The 15,435-nt window shown below is 33.4% G+C and overlaps 1 protein-coding gene across 3 annotated transcripts in view; it reads right to left on the minus strand.

Annotated features, from left to right (window-relative positions):
* CDC7 (cell division cycle 7) overlaps window positions 1-15,435 on the minus strand; it is a 56,914-nt gene that overhangs the window by 29,502 nt on the left and 11,977 nt on the right. For all 3 annotated transcript variants that reach the window (XM_081307674.1, XM_081307672.1, XM_081307673.1), the window contains exons 4-11: window positions 15,228-15,363; window positions 8,824-8,917; window positions 8,596-8,738; window positions 7,521-7,770; window positions 6,770-6,865; window positions 5,788-5,966; window positions 4,901-4,983; window positions 2,317-2,466 (exon numbers count right to left, since the gene is read on the minus strand). In XM_081307674.1, coding sequence (XP_081163800.1) covers window positions 2,317-2,466; window positions 4,901-4,983; window positions 5,788-5,966; window positions 6,770-6,865; window positions 7,521-7,770; window positions 8,596-8,738; window positions 8,824-8,917; window positions 15,228-15,363 — 1,131 coding nt within the window. The remainder of the gene's footprint in view (window positions 1-2,316; window positions 2,467-4,900; window positions 4,984-5,787; window positions 5,967-6,769; window positions 6,866-7,520; window positions 7,771-8,595; window positions 8,739-8,823; window positions 8,918-15,227; window positions 15,364-15,435) is intronic.

Here is a 15,435-nt window from a genome sequence, read left to right on the forward strand (position 1 = left end):
AAATAGGTAACTGTATACTAATTGCTAATTTCCTTATTAAACAGAAATGTGGCTCTAAATGATTAGCATAACATTTAGATCTCTTTCTGGAGTATGCAGATTATAAACAAAGCAATTTGGATGAAGTTACCTTTACATAATCTGAGACTGATGTAATAGGGCAGGAAAAAGTGGGGAGGATGACCCCAAGGAAAAACAAAAGGAAACAAATGACTCCCAGCTAAGTGTGGTGAGGACACCACAGGCCAATTCTTCTTTACTTTTAAATCTATCATTTCTATCATTATCTCTAGAAAATTCTAGCCAGAGGAGAATAGTCACATAGTTTTGATTTATTAGCTTGCTCTCAAGTCATGAAATAAAAATAGTATATAGAACATCCCAAGCAGTACAATATGCTTAAATTATTTTTGTACATGACTAAAGAGTACATTTAAACTATTCAGGGAAAATAATTTACACTAGTACATTCAATCAAAATGCATTTTGTTACAGACTGCTATCTGTCAGGCATTTGTTTTAGCTCAAAGTTTTCTTTTGAAATTATTCAATAGAATTCAATGAGTATTAAATGATGACCTAAAATGGGGCCAGGTCTAAAGCTGAGGATAATGGGGTAGGTTATATATAAGAGAAGCAGAGGTACACTCACTGCTATCTCAGGGAAGTCATCTCTTTATGTTCTAAAGGAGAACATAGTTTTGTGTATTTAAATTTTGAGCTTTCGTCGTCAGCTCAAAGTTATAAAATGCTCTAAAAACTAAAAAGTTATGCTTAAAAAAAAGACAAGTATCATAGAGCATTATTATTTTTTAAAATGAGAACAATATAAATTTCTAAGAAGCCCTTGTGTGATATCGGTTATTTGCTCTGAAGTATTTTTGTGTCAGATGTACTTTAATTTGTGGCTCTCATTACATCTTTGACTATCAATGGGGGAAGAGTCAAGCTCAACAAAATGTTTTAGTGCTGGCTGATAAACTTTCTGTTCATAAACTTCTCTTAAAGTTATTTAATAGTAGATAAAAACTAGTTAAGCATAAACATAATCATGTTTATTACAATGTAATACCAGTTTCAAGATAATTATCTTATTTTACATTCACAGTCATTTTTTCCTTATATGTATGCATTATTTCATCTTATTATCTTCAAATAAATTTTTCTTATAATAGGTAGAAGAAAGGTACAACATGTGAATTGACTTGGAGGCAGAGATAATTTTTGGCAAGCCTTTATTATGAAGCTTTCCTAAAATTCACCACTAAGTTTTCTTTATGGACTAGACCATAGCACTGGTGCCTAAGCAAGAGGCAATGATTTTTATGGTGGTTGACCAGAAGTGATTTACAGTCAAAATCATTTGTTTTCAAACTAACAAGCCTGGAGCCTTTTTCAGTATATTTTTCTGAATTATATTCTCAGAATGGCACTGCATTTTGGGCATATGAATATCTTGAAACTTCTCAGATAATTCTGATTTGCATTGTTGGTTAAGACCCACCAATCCTGGGACTGAGCACATGGCAGCCCAGTTACTCTTGATGTAGGCTGATTAAAACATTGTCCATAGGGGTGTTCCATATTGTATGGTGCAAGCTGACTTAATCAGACCCTCTCCTTGGAAAGTATCAAGTCTAATTGTGCTTAGAGAATAAATTCAAGGTGGGCATTTGAATTCATATTGTTGGACAGAGAGAAGCTGAGAGAATTCTCATGTGTCCTATAAAGTAAACTGTATATCCCAGTCTTGAAGAAGAACCTTTGTGGAAATGACTTCCTATGTCCTGTGTCTGATACACGCTTACAAAAATACTCCATCTGAAAAGGTGTTCTATTCATTTCACTTCTCTGCTACCCTACCCCTCAAAACCTGAATACTAACACACATTTCTCTTCTCTTCCAAACTATAGTCCTTATTAGGCTGTATTATAATTCTTTACTTATTATTCTAAAATCAATTAAGAACATTCTTAGTACCATGAAGAACATCTGGTAAATATTTATGTAATAAAAGTCACTAAAGTAGTTTTTATTCCTTATTCTCTTGTTTAAGATTATAAAGCTGAGCTCTAAATACTGGAGTAGTTTAGTACTCTATAATTAGTAAGAGTAAATGATTACATGTAATGAGGAGAAGACATGATAAATTATTTTCTTACATAAATGCAATGTGTTGCCAAGCAATTAAGAATTTCCTACCTATGAATAGATATATTTATAAACATTGAATATGTTTATTTGTAAAGAGAATTTTATGTTTGCAGCAAATAATCAAAGGCATCTGTTTTGTTCTATAATATAAAACTGCTTACCAAAAGTTTCTGCAGCCTGGATAGTTTCCCTGGATCCCCGAATTGTCATAATTTGAGCCAGTGCAGTTAAGTCATCACTTGCTTTATAAAATGGATATCGTCCACTGAGCAAAGAAAGGAATATGACACCTGCAGACCACATGTCAATTGCTGTAACAGAAAACAAACTTTAAAATAAATTCCAAATCTATAATTTCATCATTTATAATTTCAAAGTTCTCATCCTTTACTGTTCATTAAAATCATCTTGGGAGCCTTAAAAAATTCAGATGCCAAGGCTCAATCCCTCAGAGATTTTGATCAGACTAGAGTTAGGTATTTTTAAAAAGACCCCCCAGGTGACTGTAATGTATACCCAGGATCCCTGACTCAACATCCTTGCTAAAAAATACAATGTTTTCTTTCTGAAACAATATGGTAAGTTAAAAGGATATTTCATCATTAGAAAATTCTTAAGTAAACATACATTGTATAAGATCAAAAGAAACCAAAAATAGCTCTGTGGAAAAAAATCTGGGATGCCTCTCAAAAGCCTATACTACAGTAATGTTTTTTCATTCTAGTGAAAAGTACTGAACATTAGAAGCTCTTCTTCAGCCAGATGTTAACATCAACTACTATAGAAACTTTCATCTCTGGAATTCTGGCAGTTAAGATTAAGACTAGTTCAGCTTTAGCCATAGGTTCAATACACAGCACCACCTAAAACAAAACAAAACAAAACACATCCAGCTCAGCTTCATGTTAAAAAGCTCACTTTTCTCTGAATTGTTCAATTTTTAGTATTATCAACTTATTGCTCTCTATTCCCTTGGCCACTGATCATTTGCCTTTCTTAGTTCTACTACTCCTTCAATGTTTGTGCCAAGGCTTCAGTGCCAAGGTTCCTCAGAATTCCAATCTGTTCCTCTGTTATATTCTCCCTTATTGTTTCATCCATCATACAGCTTCAACTACCACTTATTTAATGATGATATGCTGTATTTCCAGCCCAGCTCCTTCCCTGAACTTCAGACTTAACTTTTATTCTGCTAGATGTCTGGAAATGCCACAAAAATCTCAAACCAAATTATGCTGCATTCCAACTTTACCTTCCTTTATAAACCAGTTACCTTTCCTTTACTCTCCATATTGGTTACTGACAGTACCCAAGTCCTCAAGTTAGTAATCTGGTAAACATCCTGAATGCCTCCCACGCCCCCACCCCCAACAGCTCACTTCCCCACACCAAATTCAACATTCTATTTCCTCTCAAGTCTGGTCTTTCCAATTCTTCATTTTTCTTTTCATTTCTTGTACCAAGTTTCCCTTTCATATTTTCATCATCTTTTACTGAAGAGCCTCTAAAATCTATTTCTCTGTACACCTGCCTGAATACAATATTACCATCTCTTTCCCTTGAACAGCTTTCTATATTATAAAACCCAAGCTGTTTAAAAGTGTGATCTGACCTTGTATACCTCTTTATAGGTTTATTCCTAACCATTTCTCATCTTGTATCTAATATTTAGCAATACTAAACTTTTACTGTTTCCTTTATGGCTAGACTATGCTGTTTCAGTTCCTCAGTTCACACCTCAATTCTAATCCTTTACCTCAATTCAGAGTCTTATCTCAGAGGTCATCTCTTCCATTAACTTCCTTTCATAATCCCTTTGAGTTAAAATAAATACCTCTGAAATACTTTGAATAAGGCTTTATCATCATGCTCAACACATTATTTTATAATTATTTGAGAATGTGTACTAGCCAGAGGGTGAGCGGTCTCATTCATTTTTGCATCATTAGCAAGCATAGAACAGACATACAATGAATGAATGCATTATTTCAAAGCCTATAATCCAAGTGAATAACAGGGTTCAATCTATTCATTCAACAAAATGTTTCCTGGTTTCTAGCTCCATAACAACATTTTTTAAAAAAATTATAATTATTAGCACTTATTAACTGCACCAAATAATGGGTTTCACTGTAACAATTTCAAATATGTGTATAAGGTACTTTGATTGTATCCACTCTATTATCCTCTTTCCCCCATCCCCCTAGTCACCCTCTCCCTCCTCAGTAGTCAGTCCCCCTTCTACTTTTACATGCCAACTTTAGATTTTCTTTATTCCTTTTAAAAAAAATTTAACAACCCACTTGAATCAAATGAATGGAAGATGATATGTCATGAGCTTTGTAATGTTTTGAACAACCAATAAAAAAAATTTAACAGCTATTATTATTGTTTTCATAATAACAAAAAATAATTTTAATCAAACACAATTTTACCTGCACCACAGAAAACTTTTGAGGTATTAAGTAAGCAGATGAAGTGCTGCAAATCTAAGTTGGCAAAAAATTCAACACAATTTTCCCCCAAGAGTGACAAAATACACTGTATGTTTTCTTTTTTTAAAACAACATTAGGATGAGAAATTTTCATAAGAATGGCATTATCTCAAAAATGGGAATGTCCCATTGCTAGAACTACTTAATAATTTAATTAAAGCAGGAGAGTTCAATATTAGTCATACAGAAAGATCATAAAATATATCTAAACAATTCATTTGAACATACCTGTATTTCCAGTACAACATACCTGTAGTTTGATTAGGGCACTTTGTCAATACCTCTGGTGCTCTGAATCCTGGTGTACCTGCCCTAGGGGCAACCTGCTGACGCCTTAAGATGAAGAAATAAAATTTCTCTAGTTACATTAAGCTATTTAAGTACAAAGAATAGTATTTGTCAATTTGTTAGTTCACAGTGAATTTTGCCTAGATACTGACGTATTTATTAAAAGCAAATGATAACCTAGTGTGATGAGCATCCTTATTTTGCCTCTACTGGTCACCCCCACTCTTCTTGAGTTCTCTGGCCTTATTCCAGAAGGATCTTAAGGTAATTTCCAAGCATGAAAAGATGGTAGTTGATATAAGCCATAATAAAAAAATAGATCACAAAAAAGAATTTATATGAAAATTCATTTGTTTGGGGATGATTAATTATCAACGTACTTACTCAACTATATACTTGAGTTAATCAGGAAATGCTCTACAAAAGTCAAGTCTTAAAGAAAAGGGAGAAATTTATGAAGCAAAGAGCTGCAGGTGTGAGTAAGAAAGGAGCTCTATTATTTGTACCCGATTATACCACAAAGGCAGAAAGAAACAGAGAAAACAGAAAAGATGACATTAGCAAGCAAAATGTACAATTCAAACTTCTAAAAAAGTTACTCTCTATCTCCTCATATTTGCAATGAAAGAACAAATGTGTTTCTCAAAGAGCATATGCATGTTAAATGAATAATATGTGACAATAGATATCATTTGCTCTTCAAGGTTTTGTTCTACATCAATGTCTGTGTAGTTCATAGATTTGTTATTCCTTTCACTCAGTAAATCAATTGTCCACCAAAATTAATGCAATTTCTAATCTTGTCTGACAGCATGCTGGTGATTTTATAGTGCCATCACAACGCATTACCTTGAAAGGCAAATACTGCAAACTTTATCTGTTGCATAGCAGTCACAGGTCAGGTTAGCTGGGCAAGAACTGGCAGTTTTCTTTATTACACCACTATTCATAACTTTTGTAGAAACTGGCTTCTTTTTTGTTGGTAACTTTCTTGATATTACATCCATAGTCTTTGATTGCTTTACAAGCTACAAAAGAAAAGTCGTATTTTCTATTTTCATGACATTTAACATGATGCCTTCATAAGCTAGTATGGCAGAAAGCAACAGCAAAAGCACAATTATTTTTGTGGTGCTAGGGATCAAACACAGGGCCTTGCACAAATGAGGCAAGCACCTTACCACTGAGCTATAACTCCAGTTCCAGCCTAATTAGAACTTTCAAAAATGGCTGAATTCTGTTGGACTATAAATAAAAGTTTAAGGTCTTTTTCTGTTGAACAGACTTAAGTTTACTAATTAATTTGGTAAATATTTGACTTTATTAGAACTTCTCCCAATATATTACACAAATATAACAGTTATGTTCTAGTGTCTAACTCCATTTCAGAACTGTAAACTGCACATTTACCGTGGCTAAAATCAGAGTTTTAATTTGTTGCTCAAGCTATCTAGCTATCACAAATCAATTTAAAATCATCTAACACTGAAAACAATTTTGTTACCTTTATAACCTTCTTTACACTATCAACTATATGTTAGAACTCTGTTAGGCCTTTGGAAGTCACATTCTAGCAATGATGACAGAAAAAGTCTCAATGTTCCAAATGTTTTTATAGGGAAAGAACAATAAGAAGCAAAAATGATGAAAAATTCCACCAGAAATGTTCAGAAAAAAAATTAGAGAAAATAAAATTTTGACTGAATGCTCAAAGCAGTAAAAACTTCTGCCAAAGCCAAACTTTACGTAATAAACACTAATCTAGTCATTACCTAAATTTTCCTCAGTGTATGACTGACTGACCATTGCACTATTAAGCTACATTACTTACTTTCACTGCAGGGCTCTCATGTGAAATGGAACTGTGTATATTGAAATTTCTTTCTCCAAAAACAGAGCGCTGGACAGAAAGGCCTACAGATCCCTCCTACAATACCAACAAAAACAAGGAAAATAAGGATTATATCTGTAACACTTTCTGCCAGCTGTACTCTGCCATAGTTTTGAAAGAGTTAAGTGACATGAAATAAAAACAGCTGCATCCAAGACATTCTCAGGCATCAAAACACTCTGTGAAAGGAGAAAATAGTCTAGACAAAACTCTTCAGACCCATACAATGTTATCATAGCCCACAAATATATATATATATAACTAAAAATCTCAAAAACCACCTGCATGTTACATTTTGCTGTGCAGCTAAAATGGAGATAGACACTTCAGAATTTTTTTCCTCTGACTAATGCTTTCTTTTAAAAAGGATGATTATACTGAACTTTATAACATGCAAAGAAAATCTGTTATTTTCCATTTTATCATATAATTTAATTTGTAATATATAATGATAAAGATATTATAAATCAACTAAGTAAAAAATTTCAGTGTCAAAATAGTAAGTAAAATGATTCAGCACAGACCTTAGTAAAAATCTAACCAACTGAATACACATAACCAATGTTAAAAGAAAAAAAAAAAAAACTTTCTTTTTAACCGCAGGTACTAGTATTATATCTCCCCCTGTTGGATAAAGGAGTACATTTCCAAAATAGTGCTAGTACTTAAAAAATATATAAAAAGGTAGAACCTTTCCATCTTTTCCTTGTTTCAACTGAATTTGTGCATTTGTGTAGGGTCTTTTGACAGAAGTTTTTGCAGTGGATTGCTGATCCAGTTCCTTAGGTGCTGAGCCACTCAATGAAATCTTATTTGAAGTGATTACATTAGATTTGTTTTGTGAACAACTTTCCTGCTGAGTTTCAGACTGGACAAATTTGAGAAGCTCTATTTTCGTATCATGGGTTCCTTGAGCCAAACCAAAGTCTACCAAGGCATACCTAAGAAACAAAATTAAGCACTTTTACTTTTATTTAACAATTAAAGTTGAGTAACACTGTAATACTCAAACCACACTCACATAGAAACTAGTTCTTTTTAGGAACAATTAAGAATTTTAAATATTCCTGAAAAAAAGAAAAAAAATATTTCCAAAGTAAAGATGTAACAGCTAATTAAGATTAAAAATTAAGGAATGATATCCCTCAATTCCTTAATCATTCTTCTCTCTTTTTTTCCCATGGCCTATGTTGATAAGACAGAAGAGGAATGCATAATATAGTGAAACACTCAGACAGTGGAAGAGATGGCATCATAGCAGATAATTTAATTAGAAAGTTAAGGAAATCAAAGAGCAATGTCAAGGACATAAAAGCCCAAGAAAGAATTATAGTTTTCATCTCCTTACTATATTTAATATGATATAGTTATATTCAGCTTATAATGCCTCTGTATATAATCAAAATATATATGGAAACAGAACTTTGGTGTTGAACCAGGAAATTGGCTATCATGCCACCCAATTCTCTCATTTAGTAGCACAGAAAAATGAAGCCAAAAGATGACAGACATATGCAAGGGCAAAAAGCACTAAAATTCTATGTCTGTCTTAGTTAAGTGCTGTTTCTGTTGGTATATCTAATGATGGGCATTGCTTTAAGAATATAATTTTATTTTCTTCATTGCATCTCTTTTCCTCAATCAATAAAAAATTTATACAGAAATAATTTGCACTTAGCTGTTGCAGTATGTTCTGTCTAAGAGAATGACTCCATAACACAAATTCACTTAAGCAGAAATATTTTCTGAAAATTCTTCATACTTACTTTTTCAAGCGCCTATTATATAAAAAATTGCTGGGTTTGACATCGCGGTGAACAATACCAAACTGATGAATGCGTTTCAAAGCTTTGAACAGATTAAACATATATTCCCGTACTTCTTGAAATGAAAGAGAATTCAAAATGTCCTAAAATAAGTTATAAATGAGATCATAAAATTATTTTCAATTAAACATTTAGCTAGTAAAAATTCAAGAAATATTAAAAACCTACCAAAAAGGACTCATGCTCCAGATACGGCATAGCAATAACCACATGATCGTTTTTCCTAAAGCAGTATTTAACTCCCATGACATTGTCTTGCCCCCTAGTGAAAAAAAGCGCAAAACAGACTTTAAAGAAAAGGTTAAAATGAATTGGAACTTTATGCTTCTTTATTTTTTTGGTGGTGCTGAGCATTAAACCCAGGGGTTTGTGCATGTTAGGCAAGGACTCTACTACTGAATTACATCCTCAGTCTTATTCCTCTTTTTTAAAAAATGTAATTTTAACAATGCATACACACTGCCAGGAAACTGGCTTAAAATCATGATATAGAATAATACAAACATTTAACTGACTTATATAAAAGAAAATTTTCTTTTAAAACAAAAATAGTAACAGTTATGAGGTTGGTGCTCAATAATAATTCAAGGGTGAGATAATTCTAATTTCAACCAAATTGGCAGAATGAGAAAGAAAAGATGAACAAGATGAGTAGCAGGTAAGATGATAACAGTAATCAGATTTTAAAAGTAACTATAGGGAACATTTACTGAACATTCACTATATGCCAAGCTCTAAGGACTTCACACCTATCAGTAAACTCAATCTAAGGAAAGTGCTATTATTCCCCTCAATACACCTTTTTTGTTTTTCCTGATGAGGTAACTAGAGTACGGAGAGATTATGGAACTTCTCCAAAGTCACTGATTAGAGCCACACTTTGAAAGCAGTTTGCTCTGGATTTATGCTCTTAATCACTATACTATATTGCTTCATAAAAGGTAAAGAAAATGAGGTAAAGCTGATTTCCATGGTTTTGGACCTGAGTAAAACAATGTGCATAGCAACAAAACAAGCAGGAAAATCACACAAGAAAGCATCTAAAACCAGGACTTCATCATTTTGATAGAGATTTCTAGATACAAAGATTAAATATTTAAGTGGGAAGTCAAGGGAGAAGTCAGTGAAAGTACCTATAGAAGTGTTATCTAATTCTGTGAAAATTTACATAAAAGAAAACTGAGTCTTGGAATAAAACCTCGAAGTTGGTAAGGACAATGAGGAAGACGAAACAAAATGAGGGGTTTTGAACAAAGAGATAATCAGCTTGGAAGTCAAAGAGAATAAGGATTGAGGGAAGGCTTTTAGTTTAATAATGAGGAATTAATTATGAGAGTAATTTAGGTGGAAAGGAAAAAGCAAAACTGGAGATATGGAAAGAAAATAGGATTCTATGCCGTATCACTAGAAGTGGAGCACCAAGACAATTTGCCTAACTGCACTGCAAGATCAGATGAAGACATTTTTAGCATGTACTTGCTGAAGTTCAGAGAAAGAAAAAGTGTAGAGGGAGATAAAGTATAGAAAAAGAAATGATCACATCTAGGGAGGGGACTAAAATACACACAATTATGCCTTGGAGAGGCTATCTCATCTTCTATAATAAACAGAAGAGTAAAACAAGGAAATAGGTTCATTCAGTAAATATTTAGTGGGTAATATTATCTGCTAGACACTATGTTAAACATTAGGTATGCAATTGTGAATAAAATTAACACAATTTCTGTCTTCACGGAGTTTACTATTTAGTGGATATACAAATAAACAAGGTAAGAAACAATGACAGATTATCATAAGGTCTTCAAAAGAAACCAAAAGGTATGTGACAATACTTTAAACATCACTCTGAATGCTGTGTAAGGATGGGATCAATAGGGTAGGAGAAGCCAGCTATATTAGTAGTCTAAGTCTGGACAGAGGTAGTGGCAGCAAAGACAGAAATGAGTAAGTACAAAAAATATATCTTGGAAGCAAAATGACCAAGATGGACGTGTTTCAGGAAAGAAATGAAGAAACTGAAGATAATCTCCATGTTTCTGGCTTGAGTAACAGTAGATGGGTGGTACCATTTGCAGAGATGGGTAGCTGAGAATATTTATTATGGTAGGGGGTTTTCTGGTTGGGGAAGGTGAATTAAAATTTAGTTTTGGACATATAAAATATGAGATTTATCAGCCACCTAATAGGCAGATGTGTGTATCTGTAGTTAAGAAAAAAAGCCTGAGGCTAGATATATACTTTTGAGAATCATTACTATAAGCCATGTGGAATTGCAGGATACTATCTAAGAAGAGTATATAAAAAAAAAAAAAAAAAAGAAAATCCAGGATCAAGCATTGAGGAATTCCAGTATTTAGGTGTTAAGTCAAAGAGGAAGAGGAAAAGCTGGAAAGGATACAGAAAAGAAAAAAAAAAAAAAAAGGAGATGTGGCAGTACAAAAGTCAAAAGATGAAGGTTCAAATCAACTGTTAATATCTATAATGAAAATTATAAAACACTAGTGAAAGAAACTAAAGAGGATACAAAAACAAGGAAAGACAGCCATGGAAGAATTACTATTATTATTAAAATGTCCATACTATCTCAAGTAACCTACAGATTCAATGCAATCCTCATCAAGATACCAATGGTTGGTCTGGGGTTGTGGCTTAGCAGTAGAGCACTTGCCTTGTACATTCGAGGCCCTGGGTTCAATCCTCAGCACCATATAAAAATAAATAAATAAAATAGAGGTATTGTGTCCAACTACAACTAAAAAAAAAAAAAAATATTCAAAAGAATACCAATGGCATACTGGAAACACAATTTCAAACTTCTTATGAAACCAAGAGATCCCAAATAGCCAAAGAATCTTAAGCAAAAAGAACAAAGCTGGGAGAATCATGACACCCCATCTCAAAACATGTAACCAAAACAGAGTGTTACTGGCATAACAAGTATTACACAGACTAATGGAACAGAACAGAGAACCCAAAAATAAATCAACAGGTGATCTTCAACACAGGCACCAAAAACATACACTGGAGAAATGACAATCTTTTCAATAAATGGCACTGAGGAAATTGAATATCCATGTACAGAAAATGAAAATAGGCCTCTATCTCTCACCTTATACAAAAAATAGACTCAAAATAGATCAAACACCTAAGTGTAAGAACTACAACTGAAAAATTACTAGAGGAAAACACAGAAGAAACTCTTCAAGACATTAGTATAATATCAGGCTATGAGGTTTTACTCCCCTCCTCCCTTTGAACAAGACCCCAAAAGCAAACATTGACAAATGGGATTACATCAAATTAAGAAATTTCTGCTCAGCAACAGAAAGAATTTACAGAGTAAAGAGACAACCTACAGAATGGGATAAAATACATGAAAACTATTCACCCAGCAAGGAATTAGTATTCACAATATATAACGAACTGAAAAAAAAATCCAACAGCAAAATACCTAAATACTATGATTAAAAATCAGGAAGATGATCTGAATAGACATTTCTCAAAATAAAATATACAAATGGCCAACAATATATGCAAACATGCTCAACACTATCCACCATGAGGGAAATGCAAATCAAACCACAAGACACCACTTCCATTAGAATGGCTGTAATCCCAAAGAGAAAAATAACAAGTGCTGGTTGTTATGAGAAAAGGAGCAACTCTTACACACTGTTGGTGACAATGTTAAATTAGGACAGTCATTATGGAAAAGAGGCTGAAGGTTCCTCAAAAAACTAACAATAGAAGCACCATACAATTTAGCAATCCTACTATGGGTATATATCCAAAGGAAATAAAATCTTTATATGAAAGAAATACTTTTCTCTTGTGCTTATTTGCAGCACTATTCGCAATAACTAAGCTATTGGAATCAGCCATGGTGTCCATCAACAAATAAATGAAGAAAATGCAATATATATACATACACACACACACACATACACACACACAATGGAATATTACTCAGCCATAAAAACTGACATTCTGTCCTTTGCAGGAATATGGAGGGCACTGGAGGATATTAAGTGAAATAAATTAAGCACAGAAAGACAAATACCACACGATTTCACACATAAGTGGAAGCTAATAAAGTTAATCTCACAGAAATAGGAAGTAGAAAAGAAATTACTATAGGATAGGAAGGTTGAGGGCATGGGGAATAGAAGGAGTTTGGATAATAAGTATCAAAGTACAGTTAGGAGGAATACGTTCTAGTGTTCTACAGCACAGTAAGTTGACTAAAGTTTACAGTAATGTATTATACATTTTATAAAGAACCAGAAGAAATGAGTTCCAGAGTTCCCAACACATAAAAATGATAAATAAGGAGACAGAAATGCTAATTACCCTTATTTGATCATTACACATTAAATATATGTTTCAAATTATCATACTGTACCCCATAAATGTCCACAATTATCTTGTGTCCAAAAAAAAAGTCAATCACATTAAATGATATTTGTAGTCATGGTTGACTGTTACTAAAGTAGTTTCAGTTCAACTAAAAGGGAGAAACACACTAGGGGTGTAGTGAAGGGAAATTGTAAAAGTAAAAACAGTATGTGTAGACTATTTTTGAGGGAACAAAGAAATTAAGGAGCAGCTAGAAGAAGGACCACAAATCAGGAGGCATAACATACTAACTACATCATGTCTACATGATGACAGAAATGAACTAGCATTTTTTCATATATTCGTTGATTGATTGTATTTCTTCTTCTGAGAAGCACTTGTTCAGTTCCTTGGCCCATTTATTGATTGGGTTATTTGGATTTTTTTGGTGTTAAGATTTTTGAGTTCTTTATATATTCTAGAGATTAGTGCTCTATGTGACGTGTGTGTGGTAAGAATTTGTTCCCAATTATTAGGCTCTCTATTCACTTCACTGATTGTTTCTTTTGCTGAGAAGCTTTTTAGTTTGAATCCATCTTATTTATTGATTCTTGATATTAATTCTTATGCTATAGGAGTCTTATTAAGGAGGATGGGGCCTAATCCGACATGATGGAGATTTGGGCCTACTTTTTCTTCTAATAGATGCAGTGTCTCTGGTTTAATTTCTAGGTCCTTAATCCACTTTGAGTTTTATGTGTGGTGAGAGATAGGGGTTTAATTTCATTTTGTTGCACATGGATTTCCAGTTTTCCCAGCACCATTTGTTGAAGAAACTATCTTTTCTCCAATGTACATTCTTGGTGCCTTTTTCAAAGTGTAATCATATGGGTTAGTCTCTGAGTCCTCTATTCTGTACCATTGGTCTACAAGTCTATTTTGGTGCCAATACCATGAGCAATTAGAGAAATGCAAATCAAAACTACTCTAAGATTTCATCTCACTCCCAGAATGGCAGCTATTAAGAATACAAACATCAGTAAGTGTTGGCAAGGATGTGGGAAAAGGCACACTCATATATTGCTGGTGGGACTACAAATTGTTCAGACAGTATGGAAAGCAGTATGGAGAATCCTTGGAAAACTGGGAATGGAAACACCATTTGACCCAGCTATCCCACTCCTCAGTCTATACCCAAAGGACTTAAAAACAGGAACACAGCCACATCAATGTTTATAGCAGCACAATTCACAATAGCTAAACTGTGGAACCAACCCTGACGCCCTTCAGTAGATGAATGGATAAAGAAAATGTGGTATATATACACAATGGATTATTCAGCATTAAAACAGAATAAAATCATGGTGTTTGCAGGTAAATGGATGGAGCTGGAGAATATAATGATAAGTGAAATTAGCCAATCCCAAAAAATCAAATGCTGAATGATTTCTCTGATTTAAGGCTACTGATTCATAATATGCTGCAGGAGGCGGGGGGGGGGGATGGAAGGATTAAATGAACTCTAGATAGGGCAAAGGGGAAAAGGGGAGGAGGGCAAGGGAAGGGGCACAGGAGTAGGAAAGATGGTGGAATGTGATGGTTTTCATTACTCTAAGTACACGTATAAAGACACAAAGGATGTGACTCTACTCTGTATACAACCAGAGATATGAAAAATTGTGCTCTATATGTGTAATATGAATTGTAATGCATTCTGTTGTCATATATAATAAAAATTTTTTAAAATTTTTAAAAAATAAACTAAGTTAAAAATTAACAAAATTAAAAAAGAAAAGAAATGAACTAGCAAGAGAAACCAAGGAGAAAGACATGGAAAATATTCTGTACCAATGGTACAGAACAGAGGACACAGAGACTAACCCACATAATTATAGTTATCTTATATATACCTATAGTTGTAAAGATAAGAAAAATTAGTTCTTCATACTAAAAAACAATCTAGACCATGGAACTCAAGATTTATGATTTGGCAGGAAGGTTACAAAAAAGTGGTACAAGAACAGGAAGTCAAGTTGGGCCTCAAGAAATCCACTCTAAAAGAATATAAATTTAACCAATCATTGTAAGGTTAGAGACAAAGTATTTGCAAACTGCAAACAAGTGAGTGAAAAATACATTCAGTTCATGCATAATCTCTAATTCCCAATAAGCATATACTTTAAAATATTATAAATTATATACAGCCCAATCAATGAAAGTATCTTAAAATTGCCTACCCAGCCACTGTTAAACACTGCAGTTCAGCTGCAATTCTTACAGGATGACTTGTTGGAATTAAGTGTTTTAGAGCAATTTTCTCTTCAGGTCCTACTTGTAACTGTGCTGTGGCCAAATAAACAGAGCTGAATGTGCCTGTAAAATAATTTATTAAGTTTTAAATATCTCACTTTTTAAAATGTTAATGAAATGATACTATTTATAGAT

The sequence above is a fragment of the Spermophilus citellus genome (genome assembly GCF_964194105.1).
Source record: "Spermophilus citellus genome assembly, chromosome: 9".
Taxonomy (NCBI): domain Eukaryota; kingdom Metazoa; phylum Chordata; class Mammalia; order Rodentia; family Sciuridae; genus Spermophilus; species Spermophilus citellus.